General features: G+C 37.3%; 1 protein-coding gene and 1 pseudogene across 1 annotated transcript; one reads left to right on the top strand and one right to left on the bottom strand.

Moving 5' to 3' along the window:
- The first annotated feature begins 2,573 nt into the window (after positions 1-2,573).
- LOC107906580 (probable protein phosphatase 2C 24) lies at positions 2,574-5,029 on the top strand. The gene is made up of 4 exons (XM_016833616.2): positions 2,574-3,414; positions 3,522-3,827; positions 4,249-4,354; positions 4,446-5,029. Exons 1-4 carry the CDS (start codon positions 2,920-2,922, stop codon positions 4,790-4,792), a joined length of 1,254 nt encoding a protein of 417 aa, XP_016689105.1. The 5' UTR covers positions 2,574-2,919; the 3' UTR covers positions 4,793-5,029.
- A 3,146-nt stretch (positions 5,030-8,175) lies between these two features.
- On the bottom strand, positions 8,176-23,221 carry LOC107959146 (DNA-directed RNA polymerase II subunit RPB7-like; annotated as a pseudogene).
- Positions 23,222-23,306: the final 85 nt, after the last annotated feature.

Genomic DNA, 23,306 nt, shown 5'->3' with positions numbered 1-23,306 from the left:
CTTGCCTACCTAAAACTTTATAATTTATTGACAAACCAATAGAGAGCATAAATGTTGGTTGAAGAATTGAATCATGTGACGATAACCCTCGTGCCATTAATCGTTATCGCATTATTTTTAACTACGTACGTCCTTTAAACTATTTTAAAATTTCAACCAATTTTATATTGATGTAAACAAATCTCCTCTTCTTGATGAAATACTAATAATTATTTACAATTAATTACAAATAAACTGTATCTATTTTAGTAGTGCTTATTTTTAAAAGAAATATATATATATAAAGTGTTTTGGATCTCACGGGTGCGATGATGCGATGAAGTCTTGACAATTTGTAATGGGATTTTTTCTTTTCAATCTCGACGCGGTAGCCCTTTGGATGTCTATTGGCGAGGAAACTCACCTCACTGGCCTTCAATTCTCTTTTTACCCTTGACTAAATTTACTATATTATTATTTTTCAAAACCAAGATATTTATAATTGGTACTTGTCTCAATTTTAATAATTTATTTTTAATATAAATATAATTATTAAATAGAAATATTTTTGCTATTTATAATATAAATTTGTATAAAATATGGTTTCAATGATTTTGATTTTTTTAATATAAGTATGAATATATTTTAATTTAACGTTTTTAATGATTATTTTACATTTTCACAATTAAATCTGAATACATATTTCTTGTAATATATAATTTCAAAATTACTAAAATTAATCTCATTAATGATTTAGATGGCCATTTAATTGATGAATAGTAGTACTCTTTTATCACTTTTCTCAAAAGAAGTCATTAACATAACTTTCGGTCACATAATCATCGAAAGGAAAACTTTCGAGTACATAAATGCTTTATTGGGATTTGCAACTATTCAAATAAACTAAAAGAATTCATTAATTAATTAAGGGTTCAGCATTGTTAACTACTCCATTCTACAAAAGTTCAAATCCGAAATGCATGGTCACGTCTCCTAGAAAGGTGTAAATTACAATGATGAAACATTAGATTTTGAAAAGAAAAAAAATTAAAAGCTTAATTGCCTACTAGCTTTGTCTCTCGAACTGGACGGAAATAAGCGTCAAAGATGATATAAAACTACAAACATTTAATATAAAGAAAGAAAAGGAACCCCAAAACCCTGCAAAATCCCCTTGTTCGAGGTTGCCAGATATAACATGCAAGGTGTCAAGTGCAAAACCCTACAACCCCTACCTTTTTCATTCTTCATGCAAGCATGCATGCGAGGTTAGATCGGTAGCGCCAAATGTAATCAAAATCATGCATTCCCCCCCACCTTTCACCACGTAATCCCTCCCTTACCTCAACTCATCAAAACTTTTGTCTTTATTTTCCATCAAACCCAAACACCCTTTCCTGCCCTCTTTCCCCCTTCCTACTCCCCACCCCTATACGTGTCATCTTCGTCTTTCCACGTATCTCTCTTCCCTTTCAAAACCTTTTAGCCACGCGGCACTCCTTTTCGTTCCCCTAGGAGAAAAGACGAAACAACAAATATTAAACAAGTCTCTCCTCATTAATATCTTCTTCTGTTCTGTCAAAGGCCTTTTGTCTCTTTTCCTTTTTTTTTTTTCCATCTTGAGGTAAGAGTTCGGTGGAGTTTCATTTCCAAACAAGAGAAGTTAGGCCTTTGAAACCAAACCCAACCTAATTTAACCATACATTCCTACTCGTGGTTCTATGATAACTAAACTCTGGTTACCATTTTCCTTTTACATGTTAACTCCCAACAATCACGTGGCAACCTCACCTTTTTTTTCCTTCAAAGTGTCGACTTCATTCAAACCTCCCTTCAGTTACTACAAGTTTTGCTTGCCAGCTTGATTTTACACGTGTACCCATCTCCAAGGGTTCTCTCACTGTGGTCCCTACTCTACCTTTACTCTCCCCTCTCTCATTCACACGTTTTCCAATCCATATTCCCCACGTGTCCAGCAGAATCCAGTTTGTGTGATTTTGTTGCTGCCTACCTGAAAATATGCTCCCCCTTTATAATTGTGTACGGTAAAGAGTCTCTTCCTCTTCCTTTTGGGGGCCAAAACTGTAAAAATAATAAATTCTGTGGACCGACCTTTTAAATTAAAGTCGTGATTCGGGTCGGGTTAGACACGTGTTCTAAATTGATGACCCAAACCGGGCTCTAGATATTAATCTACACAGGCGTCAACTATATGGACATGGGGACCTACAAGTCAAAATCATCAACTGATACGTATATGGGTTTGATTGGCCCACGACATCCTAAGCGGAATAAAGTTGGAATTTTGAGTGAGAGAAAAAAATATGGCTCTATCTCGTATTCCACGATGAAGACACGTGGATAGCAACTCCAATTCTTTTTTATTTTTATTTAATCCCCTCTCTCTCGCGTCTTAAAAAGAGTTCAAAATGGGAAGATTAAAAATAAAACAATCTTTGGGGAGGACCACATACGTGTCAGAAAGGAAGCTCCTTGAAGAGCGCTGTTGAAATCTGATTGGATCATGTAAGAAGGTACCGATTAAAAGAAACACGTGGTAGATTTGAAAGAGCAAGAGATGTGAGATCAGCGGTGGAGATGAGTTCATTTAGGGGCAAGAGCACTACGTCACGGTACAAAATAGAGGACTACCTGTTTTCTGCTCTACCCGGGACGATATCGGGCAGCTGCCCGTGGCAACCCAAAATGGAGTTCCTTCACATACCCAAACCTTCTTCAGTTTAAATGCCTCCCTCTGTAGAGCGCGCGACTGTCTTTTTCTATTTCATTTTCGTATTCGATTTTGCGTTGATTTCTTTCTTTCTTTGGTTCTATTTTTTTTTCTTTTTAGGAAAAAAACGATAATTAGGAATAAAAGTTTTATCTTTTGATATTATCATTGATTTTTATGATAATAATGGTGTGGTTCTAGTTCTTGTTATGGCGGAGATCTGTTACGGAGTTGTGAGCGAAGGCGAAGCATCAATACCGTGCGAGCCGAGTTCACGTGCAGCAAGGAGGCGTAGGATGGAGATTAGACGAATTAAAATCGTCGACGTGGCTCCATCTGAAGCTGACAACGGCCGGAAACGCAAGAACCTGCAAGCTTACGGAGCATCATTTTCTCTGGACTGTGAAAACGCTGTAGAAAATTGTGCCTCCGATGAGGACGGAAAAAAGCGAACTGTTAAACCTAAAAATGGAAGACTAAAAACGAAAGGAACAATAATGAAAAGTAACTCGAGTCCCTCGCTTTTGATACCTGAAATCGATTCAGAGTTACATCCTAAATTCGGTGTCGCTTCGGTTTGTGGTAGGAGAAGAGACATGGAAGACGCCGTCGCTATTCATCCGTCTTTCCATCGTCAAGGCCAGGACTCTGCCGCCATTGGCTTCCACTATTTTGGCGTCTATGATGGTCACGGTTGCTCTCATGTACGAGTCTGTAAAATTTTAAAGTTAAAAATAGATGTTCTGTTGGTTTTTTTCCATCTCTGAAGAAATTGAATATGCTTTTGGCGGTTTTGGTTACTGTTTATTAGGTGGCGATGAGGTGCAGAGAGCGTTTACATGAGCTGGTGAAAGAAGAGTTGGCCAGTGAGGAGGAATGGAAAGGTGCTATGGAGCGTAGCTTCACGCGCATGGATAAGGAAGTGATAAAGTGGAACGAGAGCGTGGATGGTGCTAATTGCCGATGCGAGTTACAGTCACCCGAGTGTGATACGGTTGGATCTACAGCTGTTGTCGCTATCGTAACGCCTGATAAAGTTGTTGTTGCTAACTGTGGTGATTCGAGAGCTGTTTTGTGTCGTAACGGCAGGCCTGTTCCTTTATCGTCCGATCATAAGGTTAGCACTCGGTAGTTAGCTCTGTTATTTAACGTAAAAACGTTCTAATTGTTTGAAGTTTGAGAAATCCTGCTAGTTTACAAGAAAATGTTTCTTAGCTGTCTCCGTATTTCTTTCTTGATAACAAAAATTTGGTTCTTTTTCTATTTAACCAAACAACAAGCTTTAAGGAATAAGATTTTCTCCGGAAAATGTCTTCTTTTCCTTTTAATTTCTATGCAGTCAAGCAGCTTAATGTATAATATAGATTAGGTGCACTGCTCATACATATCATGCGGAAACAATGAGATAATCTTAATCTGATGGTTTGGACTTGTTTCGATGTTTTAACGGCCAAAATTTGGAAGAAAGATTTGGAATTCTGTTTACTATAATATGATATTAAGTAAATAAACCTCCTTTCCCCCGTACGTGTGAACAGCCGGATCGTCCGGATGAGCTGAACCGGATCCAAGAAGCGGGAGGTCGGGTCATTTTCTGGGATGGTCCTCGAGTTCTGGGAGTCCTCGCGATGTCAAGAGCCATAGGTAAAATTTATTTAAAAGGCAGATCATAACTTTCATTCTATTTAACATCAGGAGTACGCCGCTAACTTGAAAAACATTGTCTACGCCACAGGTGATAACTACTTGAAACCCTACGTGAGCTGTGAGCCGGAGGTTACAGTAACGGATCGAACGGCAGAGGACGAATGTTTGATTCTGGCGAGTGACGGTTTATGGGACGTGGTATCAAATGATACTGCATGCGGGGTGGCGCGCATGTGTTTGAGGGGAAAGTGTGATGTACAGGCGCCGCTATTGTCACCGGAAGGAGAGGCGGTTGTAGGGTCGATGATGGGAGGAGGAGAGATCCCGGACAAGGCGTGCGCTGATGCGTCCATGTTGTTGACAAAGCTGGCGTTGGCCAGGCATAGTACGGACAATGTTAGCGTAGTCGTGGTGGATCTAAGGAGAGCCACGTAATAGGCGTCCGAAAATTCAATGTTTTTCTCTCTCTAATTCTCTTTTTAGTTGGTCGGGACTTGGTAGTGAAAACTGAAAAAAAAAGTTGGGGGTATTTTCTTTGTTTAGATTTAAGTTTAGCCCTTTTTTAAGGAGAAGAGAGAGAGAGGGCTGAAAATAGTGGGGTGAATGTTGAAAAAAAATTTAAACACAAAAATACTAGTAAAATGAAAACGTTAGATCAGTTTTCTTGCTTCATTTTCAAGAAATCAAAATCTTTTAGCTGACAGAAAAATGTATATGTTCAATTAATAATTTTTAAATAATGATTTGATTTATTCATTTTACTGCTCTAAAAATATTTGATTAGAAATAAAAATAAAATAAAAACAAACGAAATCTCATGTATAATTAGAAAATAATTGCTGTTTAAATTTTATTTTGTATTAATATTATATATTTTTAATTTCATTTGGTTTGCTATTGTAAATGAATCATTGAATCCTAAATGAATGAGATAAATCTCTTAAAAGGTTGACCGACCTTACTTACGGGAGTTTAAAATTTTGTTCAAATTTAGTTTAGATAAAATTTAGTTTAGATAAAAATATTAAAATTTGAGTCCGACCACGTTCATGTTAATTTTTTATATAACTTTAAAATATATATAATATATTAAAAATATTAAAATAAATATTTTTAATAAATTAAAAATAAATTGAATATATATATATTTAAATAACATTAAAATTAAAATAGATATATTTAACAAGCAAATATTTTTAAAATAATAATAAAATTAACAATTGTTTTTAAAATAAATTTTATACAATATTTAAATAATAACAACAAATCAGTAGCAACATAATAAGAAAATAATTTAAAAAAATATTTTTTTTGTCCTTTAATGAATTCGGGTTGGACTGGACTAGGTTCAGGCCAGAAATGCCTTATTTGAAGTTCGGCCTATTTTTTTAACGGGTCTTATTTTTAGTTTAAATTAATTTTTTACAGTTATATTTTTACCTAAATTTTTTTATATTTCGAGCGGGTCTTCGAGTTGGCTGGCCTGACCATTAACAGGTCTAAGTGACAAGTGTTGCTCTGTTAACATAAGATGAAGGGAAAAAAGTGTCAAAGCAATGAATATAAGGAACGACACTTGAACCTCGCCAAGCAATTGGGTCTTGCCTTAGCCTTGGCCTACTAACAGAGGATAATATAAGAGATTTACAAGCAAAAACAGCTTCAGTACAGACAAAGCTTCTAATCCTGGACCCGCCTTTGGCTTAGGCTCCTTTACGGTGATCTGTTGGACGTGGGTACAACAGCCTTGACGATGTTGATTTCACCGACAACTCTCCTCCCTTCTCGGTTGTTAACGGTGACTCACCGGAACTTTGAACTTGATATTTTATGGCCGGACCGGAGGCTGGGCTTCCTTTGGAGGTCTCACCGGAACCTCTTGGGTTTGTAATCTCTTCGGCTTTTAATGAAAAATAAGTAACCACCATGGGTCTCATGGTAGCCGATGATGTCCTCTTCGACCTTGCTCACTAGTTGTGAGTGGGGATCTGACTTTGATGGGCAGTATTGATGTTGTTTTTGCTTTCTAAAGCTGCCTTTCTTCCTCATTCTACACCTTTTTTGGAGAAGATGTGGGTAGCAGGTGGCGGCTTTCCTTAGCAACAGTGGTTAATGTGTGGCCTTCTGATGGGATTTACCCAACCATCGACACTGACATGACAAAATGGTTTCAATGTTGTGCTTCGTTCCTTTTGTTGGGCAAATAAGGACTTTGCTGGGGATTGTCACGCTCCATGGCATGTGTGAGTGGTATGGTAAGCTATCGAGGTTACAGGAGAGTCTCCTCTTGCACCCATGTAAAATACAAATCCAACGTGGTTAAGAGCGATGGTTTTCTGAATTGACTATGTTTATTCTTATTAATAAAGTAATCTTTTTAGATTTTTTTTCTGCTATCAATAATTTAAGATTGAAATATAATTGTTATTAATTTTATTAAGTTTTGAATTATTATTTTATCTTATTTATGTTTTAAATGTAATAAATTATATTTACCTCTATAAATAGAGATTTTTGTTAATAGATCAAGTGGAGCCAATTCATAAATTTTCTATTATTTCATTACTTCTTGTATTTATTTTTGAGGGAGCTTAAAATCACTAACCTTCAAAGCTTTCACTTGTATAAATTATTGCCTTTTTTAAGTTTTTACCTTGTACGAAGATTAGATATGAACACTTGTAATTTCTTTGTTATGAAATAAAATTAATGTTAAAAAAAGAAAATTTTCTATGCCTAAATGTGGGCACCAACACTTGAACACCTGAACCAGTACACTAGTTGATTGTTGGTATTATCATTCTTCAATTTAGAAAAAAAAACGGGTGTTTATGTTCATGTTTTTTAATATAATTGTTTATTAATAATTGGTTTATATAAATTTTGTAGCTTCATATATTCATGTAGTATTCACATTATCTTATATTGCATATTGTTATTGTATTTTATTAAATCCCAAATAAATTAATAGTTTACATAAATTTTCAAGTTTAATTCAAATAATTTAATATAATTAAATTTTAATTCATTTATAATTAGTAATATAAATTCACTTGGGATGTAAAATCTAATTATTAGTTGATGTTGTAAACAAGAACCATTAAAGGAAACACAAAAACAAAGATGCAGGGACAAATATGTGCAGAGAATTTGCAAAAGCTGTATTGAGAATTTAGAGGAGTGTTCGAGACACTCGAACCACTTCAATTCGTTGTAAGTTGTTTATAACTTCAGACAGAGTCAGTCATACGAAACATTTGGTGGTTTCGTCAATTACTCGAGATTCACAATTATTTCATTTCTTGATGTTAGCAATGTACAGTGATTAAATAAGATCATTTCTTCTTGAGACCTTTTACTTTTTTTTCATCATGTGGGAGTTTGAATTAGTTCTTGTTTATACTCGGCTACAAAATTTATTTTGTACACTGTAGAGGGATCTGTTTTTCTATTAATAGGAGTTTTGAGTCTCGGTTTATATGGTTCTAATGAACCAACATTCAAATTTAAAACATTAGCTAACCAATCATATCCTATCACACTGAAAATAATATTCTATGTTGAATTTCTTATTGCTTTACTGTCAAATCACTGATTATACCCTTATATATATGATTACCAGATATCCACGGAGAGGTCCATTAGAGTACTTATATACTTCTAGCTGGATTTTTATTAAAAATGGGAGCATATGGATTAGTTCAAATCAATATGAAATTATTACCCCAACCAAAATCTCAACTCAACATGTGATGTCAGTCCAAATGTAGAACAAAACAAAGCATATTTGTGTTAGGTTTTATCTGGGGAGAACAATATCAAAATTTCAAATGATCTTCAATCTTATTCGGGAAACAAGAATGATTACACGTTCAACTGGAAATAAAAACCAGTAATCCCAATGCACAACTTAGACTCGGGGAAAAAAAAAAGAACACCAAAAATATAAAGATGAAAAAAACAAGCAACTTTCATGCAAGATGAAAGAAAGATTCTGAAATCAATATGATGAAGAATGCCAAAGGCCAAAAACTGAACCAGCTTTTTTGAAATAGTGTCCGGCTATCAGCCGCCAACACCACCACCTGCATGACAACCATCGCAACCACTTCATTCCACAGCGGAGGCATGTGCTGTAGTGGCACCCACTGCTACAGCAGCAGCCATTCCAGCATCACTGCTGGCTGTCGTAGTAGTAGTAGTGGCACCCTGATAATCAGCATCATCCACATTCCCTTCCTTTTTCCCACTTTTGTCAGACTTTTTATGGGATTTTGCTTTGTTAGAAGAACTGTCTGAATCTTCTTGCTTTGATCCTGGGATGCAAAAACAAAAGCTTCTGAATTTCATGGCTGCAAATGAATAAACCCTCAAAACAGGTAATACTTGAAGCAAAAGAACTATGTACGAAGTGGTAAAACACCATATCGTTTATTTATTTAGCTCTAGGTTCCTTGGTTGACAAGCATTTTCAAGATACAAACAGGGATTCTTTTTTAAATTCTTAATTATTCTTCCTCATCAGTATAAAAAGGTAAAGCCCCACTTGTATAAAATGAGTGTCTAAACCAGGTTAATTGAAAAAACCAATCAGAAAAGCTAAGCTGTAAAGCTCGAGAAATTGGGATGTCATATCATTAAATAATAAAGGTAAGGACTCCTTTTCTAAGCTACAATAAAAATAGCAATCTCGAGAAAGAAAAAAGAAAAGAATTGTAGATTCGATAATTCAAACTTGGCACATAAAAAACCTTGGGTTCCAATTAATCTGTTTTAAAGCTGATTAAAGAAGCATTTTAGACAGTACTAAGGGCTTATATCACGGGAAATTTAACTGTTGGTGATTGATAGATTGCACATGAAATGCAGATGCATGAACTGAAAATGAAGCTGCATCAATAATTTTATAGACAGGCTGTTGGCATATATAATCATAACCCATTATTCTGTTTCCTACCTAAAATTATTTTGGCTAACGTGGTTATCCAATAAGAATGTTTTTATTTTTATTTTTATTTTTTTTTGGTAATTCTTTTCCTTCTGTTGTAACAGGTACCCTTGTTGTTAACGGTACCGAAATCCGTGGGTTTGGTGGAATATATGCTATGGGGAGTTCACCAATTCAAGTACAAGCATCGAGTTTGCTAATATTAAAACCTGAATTCCAGGTTATGACGAGTCATTGTCAAGGCAAGCTTGGGTTTCTTCCCTGACTCAGAATAGGGTTTAACGAAACTTACTTATAATCGACATACATCTCTATAGTTCTAGTTTTGAATCAGTACTCTAAGCAATATCCAGTTGATGACGCCGAGAGTTCGACAGAAAAATCAATGTCCATTGAAATATGGTACAAGAGAAACTATACAATGGTTACAAGGCAGCGGAAAACCTGAAATTTCCATGACAGGGCAGCGCATACCCAACATCCGATTAAGTTGTTGTGGGATCATTAATCACACCTAAGAAATCGTCTTTTGTGGTACCAATACAGAACTGCAAGGAAAAGGCCATTAAAATTAGATGAGACGTGAATCAAATAGTTTTAAACCTTAAAAAAAGTACATAAAATACAAAGTAGCCTAAATGTCGTAATATTGACTCGAAATTAGATCATCTTTGATCTCATAACCGCAACACAACCACATACACGGATGTGAATTTTCATTCTGAACAGCATGGCTCTTAAATCACATGGTTATAAAAATTGTGATACAATCGCAATAATTGCATCATTAAGAAACTTGAACTCGAATGCTACCTAGTGAAGGCAATAACCTCCTCCATTAGTACTAGCCATCCTCCATGCAACTTATTATTTGACCACTCACTGGTTTCAGTAATCAGTTACTAGTTGCATTAAGGAATGCTTGAAATTCTCAGTGAAACGAGCTCTTTATCAGGTTAGCATCTAAACATCTAAGTTAATCACACCAACAAGATTGTGAATTGTGATTCATTTTGCTATTAGGAAAATTATATTCAAATATGAAGAAGCAACACAAATGATTATAAAACTATGAGTTGAGAGTGTGTACTATTTCCGTAGCATCTACTCGAGTTCCAATTATCTTCAACCGCACTTCACTATCTTTTTGAATCTTAACCTGTAAAAGAAAATAAATATCAAAGTGAAAAACTAAACTTCTGCAACAGAAAAATTAACAATTACTTGTCTTAAATGGAACTGAAGCATACCGATCCATCAGAGGTAGTATAATTTGGCATATCTCCAGACTGAAACTTCATATCATCAGGAATCAACTGAGAAAACACGCACAAAAAATTATTACACATTTGTGGAAGAGATTGTTGATAAGTCAAATTAAAAAAGGTGTTGAAAAGTCAAAAATGGGAGGTGCAAGTGGCACCGAAAGAAAAAAAAAGTGATAGGCAAGTTGTTTAAAGTTGAATGGGATAATTGCAATTTTGGTCCCTAATATTTTAGGCCATTTGCAAGTTAGTCCCTGAACCTCAACTATAAATAGGCCTAACCATTTCTCATTTCAACCATCCCAACCAATCTTTCTCTCTTAGTTTTCTCTCTTCTCCCATTTGAGAATTCTTAAGGAATTCTATTTGTTTGTAATATTTTGGAGATAGTAAAGTTATCATCTGGTGTTAGTGCCCGAGGACGTAGGTATAATTTACCGAACCTCGTTAAAACTCTTGTGTTCTTTCTTGTCCTATTTTTCTTTCAATATTTGAGGGTATAATAGTAGTATTTAATTGTGCTATTAAATTACTATAGAAGGGATATTCTGTCTAAGGAAAGACTTGGTATTTAAGAGATCCATGTGATCCACCTCTCTTTCCTGGGAATTGAACTTTGTGTGATTTTTTAGTACAATAATTTACACGCTTCTGACCCTATTGGAACAACAAGTGGTATCAGAGCCGAAGGTTAATCGTAGTATGCTCTGTGGTTGCAGTTTAAACTGATCTTCCACATCAGAAAAGATTTCCTTAGGTATATTGAAAGATTATGGAGAAAACGGTCGGTGTAGGAGCTTCAACATCGTCCATGTGGACAAGACCGACAATTGCAAATGCAAGATTGGCCGTGGAGATCTTTGATGGCACGGGCCATTTTGGTATGTGGCAAAGTGAGGTTCTAGATGCCCTTTTTCAGCAGGGTCTAGACATTGCCATTGATGAAGAGAAACCAGATGATGTACAGGAGAAAGATTGGAAGGCGATCAATCGGTTTGCATGTGGCACAATTCGATCATGCCTTTCTCGAGAGCAGAGGTATGCTTTTTCAAAGGAGACTTCTGCAAATAAGTTGTGGGTGGCACTTGAAGAAAATTTTTTGAAGAAAAACAGTCAAAATAAGCTCCACTTGAAGAAAAGACTGTTTCGCTTCACATACGTCCCAAGTACCACAATGAATGATCACATCACCAAATTTAATCAGTTAGTCACTGATTTGCTGAATATGGATGAGACGTTCAAAGATGAAGATTTGGCTTTGATGCTGTTGGGGTCACTTCCTGAGGAGTTTGAGTTCCTAGAAACTACTCTACTTCATGGCAGGAGTGATATATATCTGAGCGAAGTCTGTGCGGCCTTATACAGTTATGAACAGAGAAAGAAGGACAAACAGAAAAACTTAATCAGAGATACAGAAGCTTTAGTAGTCCGAGGTCGTTCATACACTTGGAAGAAAACTCAAAAGGGGAGATCAAAGTCAAAGTCCAGACTCGGGAAAGATGAATGTGCTTTTTGTCATGAGAAAGGCCACTGGAAGAAAAATTATCCAAAGCTGAAGAATAAGGGAAAAGCTGCTGTAGATGCTTGTGTTGCTAAGCATGATACTAGTGACTCTGAACTATCACTGGTTGCATCATCATCGTTGTTCCATTCAGATGAGTGGATATTGGATTCGGGTTGTACCTATCATATGTCCCCTAACCGGGAGTGGTTCTCTGATTTAGTAGAACTAAATGGAGGAGTTGTTTATATGGGCAATGACAATGCCTGTAAAACTGTTGGGATAGGTTCAATCCAATTAAAGAATAAAGATGGATCAACCAGAGTTCTGACTGATGTTCGGTACGTGCCCAGTTTGAAGAAAAATCTCATCTCATTGGAGCCTTGGAATCCAATGGTTCAGTTGTTACTATGAGAGATGGGATTTTGAAAGTGACATCTGGCGCACTTGTGATATTGAAGGGCATCAGGAAAAATAACTTGTATTACTACCAAGGTAGTACAGTTATTGGAGCAGTCGCTACAGCTTCCGGTAACAAAGAATTGGACTCAATGCAGTTGTGGCATATGAAGTTGGGACATGCCAGCGAAAAATCCTTGCAAATTCTGGCAAAGCAAGGATTGTTGAAAGGTGCAAAGGCTTACAAATTAAAATTTTGCGAGCATTGTGTTCTGGGAAAGCAAAAGAGAGTGAAATTCGGTACTGCTATCCATAATATAAAAGGTATTTTGGAATATGTTCACTCAGATGTGTGGGGGCCTTCCAAGACACCTTTATTGGGAGGAAAACACTACTTTGTTACTTTTGTTGATGACTTTTCCAGAAGAGTTTGGGTGTATACCATGAGAACTAAAGATGAAGTGCTTAGAGTTTTTCTTAAATGGAAAACTATGATCGAAAACCAGATTGGCAAGAAAATCAAGCGGCTTAGGATGGACAATGGAGGGGAATATAAAAGTGATCCGTTCTTCGATGTGTGTCAAGAGTATGGTATTGTTCGACACTTCACAGTTAGGGATACACCACAGCAGAATGGATTGGCAGAGCGTATGAATCGAACATTGCTGGAGAAAGTTCGATGTATGTTGTCCAATGCTGGGTTGGGCAAGCAATTTTGGGTTGAGGCTGTGACATACGCTGGCCATCTTGTTAATCATTTGCCATCATCTGCATTAGAAAGAAAAACTCCTATGGAGGTATGGTCTGGAAAACCGGCTACAGATTATGATTCCTTACATGTGTTTGGATCCACTGCATATTACCATGTGAAGGAATCAAAGTTAGATCCGAGGGCAAAGAAAGCTCTCTTTATGGGAATCACTTCTGGAGTGAAGGGTTTTCGACTTTAGTGCTTAAGCACAAAGAAAATGATCTGTAGCAGAGAAGTTACCTTTGATGAATCTGCCACATTGAAAAAGGTAGCAGATAAAGATATTCAAACGAGCAATACTCCACAGCAGGTGGAGTGTACTCCAAAACAGGTGGAGTTTGAGCAGATGGGGATTTGCCCAGTTAATAAGTCTAATTCTCCAGCCACAATGGAGGAATTAGAGGTTGAAGAGGTTCTGACCCAAGAACCACTAAGTACACCAGAACCAGTTGCAGTTGCAAGGCCACGGAGAGAAATTCGTAAACCTGCTCGATTTACTGATATGGTGGCCTACGCCCTTCCCGTTATTGATGATATTCCTATCACTTATCAAGAAGCAATGCAAAGCTTAGAAAGTGATAAATGGAAAAGCGCCATGGATGAAGAAATGCAGTCTCTCCTGAAGAACAATACTTGGGAATTGGCGCAATTACCGAAAGGTAAAAGGGCAATCGGATGCAAGTGGGTATTCGCAAAGAAAGATGGATCTCCTAGCAAGAAGGATATTCGCTACAAGGCAAGATTGGTAGCTAAAGGCTACGCTCAGAAGGAGGGAATTGACTACAATGATGTATTTTCCCCTGTTGTGAAGCATTCCTCCATTAGAATTTTGTTGGCCTTGGTAGCACAGTTGAATTTGGAACTAGTTCAACTTGATGTTAAGACGGCTTTCTTGCATGGTGAGTTAGAAGAGGAGATCTATATGACTCAGCCAGAAGGATACACAGATGCTGGTGGTAGAAATTGGGTTTGTAAGCTTAACAAATCGCTATATGGATTGAAGCAATCCCCGAGGCAGTGGTACAAGCGATTTGATAGCTTTATGATAAGGCAGAAGTACACAAGAAGCAAATATGACAATTGTGTATATTTGCAGAAGCTGCATGACGGATCTTTCATTTATCTACTCTTGTATGTTAATGATATGTTAATCGCTTCGAAGAGCCAAAATGAGATAGATAAGCTGAAGGCTCAGTTGAATCAAGAGTTCGAGATGAAAGATCTAGGTGATGCGAAGAAGATTCTCGGCATGGAGATAAGTAGAGATAGACCGAGAGGCAAGCTCTGTTTAAATCAGAAGCAATATCTGAAAAAGGTATTACAATGTTTTGGTGTAAATGAAAACACAAAACATGTAAGTACCCCACTTGCTTCTCATTTGAAACTTAGTGCTCAATTATCTCCGAAGACTGAAGATGAAAGAGAATATATGGCGAAAGTCCCATATGCTAATGCAGTTGGGAGTTTGATGTATGCGATGGTGTGTACGAGGCCTGACATTTCACAAGCTGTTGGAGTTGTGAGCAGGTATATGCATGATCCTGGAAAAGGACATTGGCAAGCTGTGAAATGGATTCTACGGTATCTTCGAAAAACCGTAGATGTTGGTTTAATTTTTGAACAGGATGAAGCACTTGGTCAGTTTGTAGTTGGATATGTTGATTCCGGCTTTGCTGGTGATTTAGATAAACGTCGTTCAACTACGGGGTATCTGTTTACTCTTGCGAAAGCCCCAGTGAGTTGGAAGTCTACCTTACAGTCTACAGTAGCTGTGTCTACTACAGAGGCAGAATATATGGCAGTTACAGAAGCTGTTAAAGAGGCTATTTGGCTTAATGGATTGTTGAAAGACTTAGGAGTTGTTCAAAGTCACATAAGTTTATATTGTGACAGTCAGAGCGCTATTCATTTAGCGAAAAATCAAGTCTATCATTCAAGAACCAAGCATATCGACGTAAGATATCACTTTGTGCGGGAAGTCTTTGAAAAAGGAAAAATTCTGCTTCAGAAGATTCCAACAGCAGATAATCCCGCAGATATGATGACCAAGGTGGTAACAACAATCAAGTTTAATCATTGTTTGAACTTGATTAACATCTGAGAATTTGAGCACCTTTAGGTGTATGGCGCTCAAGAGCGCATTTGGAGGCACTACAAAAGATAGCTTTATCGAATTTGGGGAGTTGAAGGAAGTGTGTGAAGATGTGATTATCCTAATCAAATCTTCAAGGTGGAGATTGTTGATAAGTCAAATTAAAAAGGGTGTTGAAAAGTAAAAAATGGGAGGTGCAAGTGGCACCGAAAGAAAAAAAAAAGTGATAGGCAAGTTGTTTAAAGTTGAATGGGATAATTGCAATTTTGGTCCCTAATATTTTAGGCCATTTGCAAGTTAGTCCCTGAACCTCAACTATAAATAGGCCTAACCATTTCTCATTTCAACCATTCCAACCAATCTTTCTCTCTTAGTTTTCTCTCTTCTCTCATTTGAGAATTCTTAAGGAATTCTATTTGTTTGTAATACTTTGAAGATAGTAAAGTTATCATCTGGTGTTAGTGCCCGAGGACGTAGGTATAATTTACCGAACCTCGTTAAAACTCTTGTGTTCTTTCTTGTCCTATTTTTCTTTCAATATTTGAGGGTATAATAGTAGTATTTAATTGTGCTATTAAATTACTATAGAAGGATATTCTGTCTAAGGAAAGACTTGGTATTTAAGAGATCCATGTGATCCACCTCTCTTTCCTGGGAATTGAACCTTGTGTGATTTTTTAGTACAATAATTTACACGCTTCCGACCCTATTGGAACAACAGAGATATCATAGAAAAGGGAATTTATGAGCCCATCCAGCAATTCGGAAATGAAAGAATATGGCAAAGCTACTATAATTGACAAAGAAACTTCATTACAATTAACAAGTCAAATATGCAAGTACATAATAATGTATAAACATCACCAGGAAATGAAAGTTTGTTATATATGAATGAAACTTATCTTGAAACATATCGAAACAAGCATGCTTAGAGGAAAGCAACAACTTCTTCCTCTTTGCAATGGTCAGATAGCGAATCTCTAAAAACAAACTTATATTTTCTCCTATGTGACACCAGAAATAGAAAATCTCCCCTAACAAAGAAACTAGACCGATAAAACAATCAAATATAGAAAATCCTAGATTCTATCATTATATAGTCTTCGGCTATGCTTCTCATAATCCTACTTTATCTTAATTATAAGTTATCAAATAATTACGCCAACTCCATAACTTTGAAAAGGAAAGCAAAATTTGAACCTTGGAAGACATCATATATAAGAAATATAAGGAACATATATCTAAAAGGGATTATGATAAATAAGTGATGACAAAAGACATGCAATTTCCTAACTACGCTATTACGTAAAGGAAAAAAAAGAAAGCTTACATGGTTAGAAACGAAAATTTGAAAAGGTCTAGCTTCTGCAAAGAATCCCATCTGTTGTTCCAATAGGGTCGGAAGCGTGTAAATTATTGTACTAAAAAATCACACAAAGTTCAATTCCCATGAAAGAGAGGTGGATCACATGGATCTCTTAAATACCAAGTCTTTCCTTAGACAGAATATCCCTTCTATAGTAATTTAATAGCACAATTAAATACTACTATTATACCCTCAAATATTGAAAGAAAAATAGGACAAGAAAGAACACAAGAGTTTTAACGAGGTTCGGTAAATTATACCTACGTCCTCGGGCACTAACACCAGATGATAACTTTACTATCTCCAAAATATTACAAACAAATAGAATTCCTTAAGAATTCTCAAATGGGAGAAGAGAGAAAACTAAGAGAGAAAGATTGGTTGGAATGGTTGAAATGAGAAATGGTTAGGCCTATTTATAGTTGAGGTTCAGGGACTAACTTGCAAATGGCCTAAAAATTAGGACCAAAATTGCAATTATCCCATTCAACTTTAAACAACTTGCCTACACTTTTTTCTTTCGGTGCCACTTGCACCTCCCATTTTTGACTTTTCAACCTCTTTTAATTGTCTTTCAACAATCTCCACCTTGAAGATTTGATTAGGATAATCACATCTTCACATACTTCCTTCAACTCCCCAAATTCGATAAAGCTATCTTTTGTAGTGCCTCCAAATGCGCTCTCGAGCGCCATACACCTAAAGGTGCTCAAATTCTCAGGATGTTAATCAAGTTCAAACAATGATTAAACTTGATTGTTGTTACCACCTTGGTCATCATATCTGCGGGATTATCTGCTGTCGGAATCTTCTGAAGTAGAATTTTTCCTTTTTCAAAGACTTCCCGCACAAAGTGATATCTTACGTCGATATGCTTGGTTCTTGAATGATAGACTTGATTTTTCGTTAAATGAATAGCGCTCTGACTGTCACAATATAAACTTATGTGACTTTGAACAACTCCTAAGTTTTCAACAATCCATTAAGCCAAATAGCCTCCTTAACAGCTTCTGTAACTGCCATATATTCTGCCTCTGTAGTAGACACAGCTACTGTAGACTGTAAGGTAGACTTCCAACTCACTGGGGCTTTCGCAAGAGTAAACAGATACCCCGTAGTTGAACGACGTTTATCTAAATCACCAGCAAAGTCGGAATCAACATATCCAACTACAAACTGACCAAGTGCTTCATCCTGTTCAAAAATTAAACCAACATCTACGGTTTTTCGAAGATACCGTAAATCCATTTCACAGCTTGCCAATGTCTTTTCCAGATCATGCATATACCTGCTCACAACTCCAACAGCTTGTGAAATGTCAGGCCTCGTACACACCATCGCATACATCAAACTCCCAACTGCATTAGCATATGGGACTTTGCCATATATTCTCTTTCTTCTTCAGTTTTCGGAGATAATTGAGCACTAAGTTTCAAATGAGAAGCAAGTGGGGTACTTACATGTTTTGTGTTTTCATTTACACCAAAACATTGTAATACCTTTTTCAGATATTGCTTCTGATTCAAACAAAGCTTGCCTCTCTGTCTATCTTACTTATCTCCATGCCGAGAATCTTCTTGGCCTCACCTAGATCTTTCATCTCGAACTCTTGATTCAACTGAGTCTTCAGCTTATCTATCTCATTTTGGCTCTTTGAAGCGATTAACATATCATCAACATACAAGAGTAGATAAATGAAAGATCTGTCATGCAGCTTCTGCAAATATACACAATTGTCATATTTGCTTCTTGTGTACTTCTGCCTTCTCATAAAGCTATCAAATCGCTTGTACCACTGCCTCGGGGATTGCTTCAATCCATATAGCGATTTGTTAAGCTTACAAACCCAATTTCTACCACCAGCATCTGTGTATCCTTCTGGCTGAGTCATATAGATCTCCTCTTCTAACTCACCATGCAAGAAAGCCGTTTAACATCAAGTTGAGCTAGCTCTAAATTCAACTGTGCTACCAAGGCCAAAAAATTCTAATGGAGGAATGCTTCACAACAGGGGAAAATACATCATTGTAGTCAATTCCCTCCTTCTGAGCGTAGCCTTTAGCTACCAATCTTGCCTTGTAGCGAATATCCTTCTTGCTAGGAGATCCATCTTTCTTTGCGAATACCCACTTGCATCCGATTGCCCTTTTACCTTTCGGTAATTGCGCCAACTCCCAAGTATTGTTCTTCCAGGAGAGACTGCATTTCATCATCCATGGCGCTTTTCCATTTATCACTTTCTAAGCTTTGCATTGCTTCTTGATAAGTGATAGGAATATCATCAACAACGGGAAGGGCGTAGGCCACCATATCAGTAAATCGAGCAGGTTTACGAATTTCTCTCCGTGGCCTTGCAACTGCAACTGGTTCTGGTGTACTTAGTGGTTCTTGGGTCAGAACCTCTTCAACCTCTAATTCCTCCATTGTGGCTGGAGAATTAGACTTATTAACTGGGCAAATCCCCATCTGCTCAAACTCCACCTGTTTTGGAGTACACTCCACCTGCTGTGGAGTATTGCTCGTCTGAATATCTTTATCTGCTACCTTTTTCAATGTGGCAGATTCATCAAAGGTAACATCTCTCTACAGATCATTTTCTTTGTGCTTAAGCACCAAAGACGAAATCCCTTACTCCAGAAGTGATTCCCATAAAGAGAGCTTTCTTTGCCCTCGGATCTAACTTTGACTCCTTCACATGGTAATATGCAGTGGTTCCAAACACATGTAAGGAATCATAATCTGTAGCCGGTTTTCCAGACCATACCTCCATAGGAGTTTTTCTTTCTAATGCAGATGATGGCAAACGATTAACAAGATGGCAGCGTATGTCACAGCCTCAGCCCAAAATTGCTTGCCCAACCCAGCATTGGACAACATACATCGAACTTTCTCCAGCAATGTTCGATTCATACGCTCTGCCAATCCATTCTGCTGTGGTGTATCCCTAACTGTGAAGTGTCGAACAATACCATACTCTTGGCACACATCGAAGAACGGATCACTTTTATATTCCCCTCCATTGTCCGTCCTAAGCCGCTTGATTTTCTTGCCAGTCTGGTTTTCGATCATAGTTTTCCATTTAAGAAAAACTCTAAGCACTTCATCCTTAGTTCTCATGGTATACACCCAAACTCTTCTGGAAAAGTCATCAACAAAAGTAACAAAGTAGTGTTTTCCTCCCAATGAAGGTGTCTTGGAAGGCCCCCACACATCTGAGTGAACATATTCCAAAATACCTTTTGTATTATGGATAGCAGTACCGAATTTCACTCTCTTTTGCTTTCCCAGAACACAATGCTCGCAAAATTTTAATTTGCAAGCCTTTGCACCTTTCAACAATCCTTGCTTTGCCAGAATTTGCAAGGATTTTTCGCTGGCATGTCCCAACTTCATATGCCACAACTGCATTGAGTCCAATTCTTTGTTGCCGGAAGCTGTAGCGACTGCTCCAATAACTGTACTACCTTGGTAGTAATACAAGTTATTTTTCCTGATGCCCTTCAATATCACAAGTGCGCCAGATGTCACTTTCAAAATCCCATCTCTCATAGTAACAACTGAACCATTGGATTCCAAGGCTCCCAATGAGATGAGATTTTTCTTCAAACTGGGCACGTACCGAACATCAGTCAGAACTCTGGTTGATCCATCTTGATTCTTTAATTGGATTGAACCTATCCCAACAGTTTTACAGGCATTGTCATTGCCCATATAAACAACTCCTCCATTTAGTTCTACTAAATCAGAGAACCACTCCCGGTTAGGGGACATATGATAGGTACAACCCGAATCCAATATCCACTCATCTGAATGGAACGACGATGATGATGCAACCAGTGATAGTTCAGAGTCACTAGTATCATGCTTAGCAACACAAGCATCTACAGCAGCTTTTCCCTTATTCTTCAGCTTTGGACAATTTTTCTTCCAGTGGCCTTTCTCATGACAAAAAGCACATTCATCTTTCCCGAGTCTGGACTTTGACTTTGATCTCCCCTTTTGAGTTTTCTTCCGAGTGTATGAACGACCTCGGACTACTAAAGCTTCTGTATCTCTGATTGAGTTTTTTGTTTGTCCTTCTTTCTCTGTTCATAACTGTATAAGGCCGCACAGACTTCGCTCAGAGATATATCACTCCTGCCATGAAGTAGAGTAGTTTCTAGGAACTCAAACTCCTCAGGAAGTGACCCCAACAGCATCAAAGCCAAATCTTCATCTTTGAATGTCTCATCCATATTCAGCAAATCAGTGACTAACTGATTAAATTTGGTGATGTGATCATTCATTGTGGTACTTGGGACGTATGTGAAGCGAAACAGTCTTTTCTTCAAGTGGAGCTTATTTTGACTGTTTTTCTTCAAAAATTTTCTTCAAGTGCCACCCACAACTTATTTGCAGAAGTCTCCTTTGAAAAAGCATACCTCTGCTCTCGAGAAAGGCATGATCGAATTGTGCCACATGCCAACCGATTGATCGCCTTCCAATCTTTCTCCTGTACATCATCTGGTTTCTCTTCATCAATGGCAATGTCTAGACCCTGCTGAAAAAGGGCATCTAGAACCTCACTTTGCCACATACCAAAATGGCCCGTGCCATCAAAGATCTCCACGGCCAATCTTGCATTTGCAATTGTCGGTCTTGTCCACATGGACGATGTTGAAGCTCCTACACCGACCGTTTTCTCCATAATCTTTCAATATACCTAAGGAAATCTTTTCTGATGTGGAAGATCAGTTTAAACTGCAACCACAGAGCATACTACGATTAACCTTCGGCTCTGATACCACTTGTTGTTCCAATAGGGTCGGAAGCGTGTAAATTATTATACTAAAAAATCACACAAAGTTCAATTCCCAGGAAAGAGAGGTGGATCACATGGATCTCTTAAATACCAAGTCTTTCCTTAGACAGAATATCCCTTCTATAGTAATTTAATAGCACAATTAAATACTACTATTATACCCTCAAATATTGAAAGAAAAATAGGACAAGAAAGAACACAAGAGTTTTAACGAGGTTCGGTAAATTATACCTACGTCCTCGGGCACTAACACCAGATGATAACTTTACTATCTCCAAAATATTACAAACAAATAGAATTCCTTAAGAATTCTCAAATGGGAGAAGAGAGAAAACTAAGAGAGAAAGATTGGTTGGGATGGTTGAAATGAGAAATGGTTAGGCCTATTTATAGTTGAGGTTCAGGGACTAACTTGCAAATGGCCTAAAAATGAGAGACCAAAATTGTAATTATCCCATTCAACTTTAAACAACTTGCCTATCACTTTTTTCTTTCGGTGCCACTTGCACCTCCCATTTTTGACTTTTCAACCCCTTTTAATTTGTCTTTTCAACACCATCTGTATGTAAACCATAAACCACAAATCTAGTTATAATCACACACTCACACACACACAAAAAAAAAAGTGGCAGAAATCTAATTACCCAATTAACAAAAGAATCAAACAAAGTGAAAAAGAAGGAATGCATGCCTTGTTCACCATGGTAACAACAGCTTCCAAGATCTCCCTTTAAATGGTCTAAATACAACACATTGATACTTCACAGGGAATGTCACAAACCCTGTCCCGTCTCGAATCAAGCCTTTCCCTATGTTCTCTATGCCTGTTATTGCCACCACAAAACCATGTCTACCACTGCACATTTACCAATTACACTATTCAGTTATGTTTGCCCCTAGATTGCTTTTAGAACCAAGCAAATAACCAGAATCCATTGGAAGCTTAAAAGGGAGCCGCCATGTTAGAACCCCCCATCAACTAGGTATAAAATTACAGCTATAGCATCACCTCAAAAAACATCAAACAAACTGAATTCAAAGGGGAAAAATCACAGAACCCAAAACAAGCAAAGATTGTAACTTTTCGAAACCCTGTTGGAAATTGGAATTGTGAAGGAAAGAACAGAACCTGCAAGTGCCCTCAGCATCTTTCATGAGATCGGATACAAGGTTTTCCCGTAGATTACGACCAAAGTGGCGAGGATGCAATTGCATGTTCCTCTCCAATACTATGTGGAAAAACACGCCCCTTTTTGGTCTCTTCGAATAAGATTGAGAACAAAGATTTTCCCTGTCTGAACTTTTCTTAACATGATAGTCGGTAAGGACTGTAAGGTCAAAAAGTTGAAGGTGTTTAATAGGATACGGTTCGCCTCTTTTTCTTTCCTTGGGCTCCATTATATGGCATTGAACTTGGGCCCCTTGGGTTTGATTTCTGTTTAGCTTTTTCGTTTCACAGCCTTGTGCTTGTAGATCCTTTTCTCGGTTATCAATTGCCACCGTGTTTTGGGCTTTTGTCCAGAAACTACAATTCAACATCTTATTTTATAGTTCCACAAAAAGCTTCTTCATCGGTACTCGGTAGGAAGAAAAACCTGTACCAATGGGCAATCTTGATCCCTCCCTTTACAACAAAGTTGGGCCAATCGAATGCTTGAAGATGATCGGGAACTAACCCAACAAGTTTTTGTATCTTTTATTTCTCTGATGATCTCAAGTCTCGAACTTTAGCTTGCTTAGCTGATTGAAATATTCAAGCAAAGTAACCCTTGTGAGATTGGAAGGTGCTAACAGAGACAGAGAGAAGCAAGCACAAGGAAAACTTT

This window comes from Gossypium hirsutum, chromosome D05 (genome assembly GCF_007990345.1).
Source record: "Gossypium hirsutum isolate 1008001.06 chromosome D05, Gossypium_hirsutum_v2.1, whole genome shotgun sequence".
NCBI classification, from domain to species: domain Eukaryota; kingdom Viridiplantae; phylum Streptophyta; class Magnoliopsida; order Malvales; family Malvaceae; genus Gossypium; species Gossypium hirsutum.
This window is presented reverse-complemented; position numbering and strand designations above follow the sequence as displayed.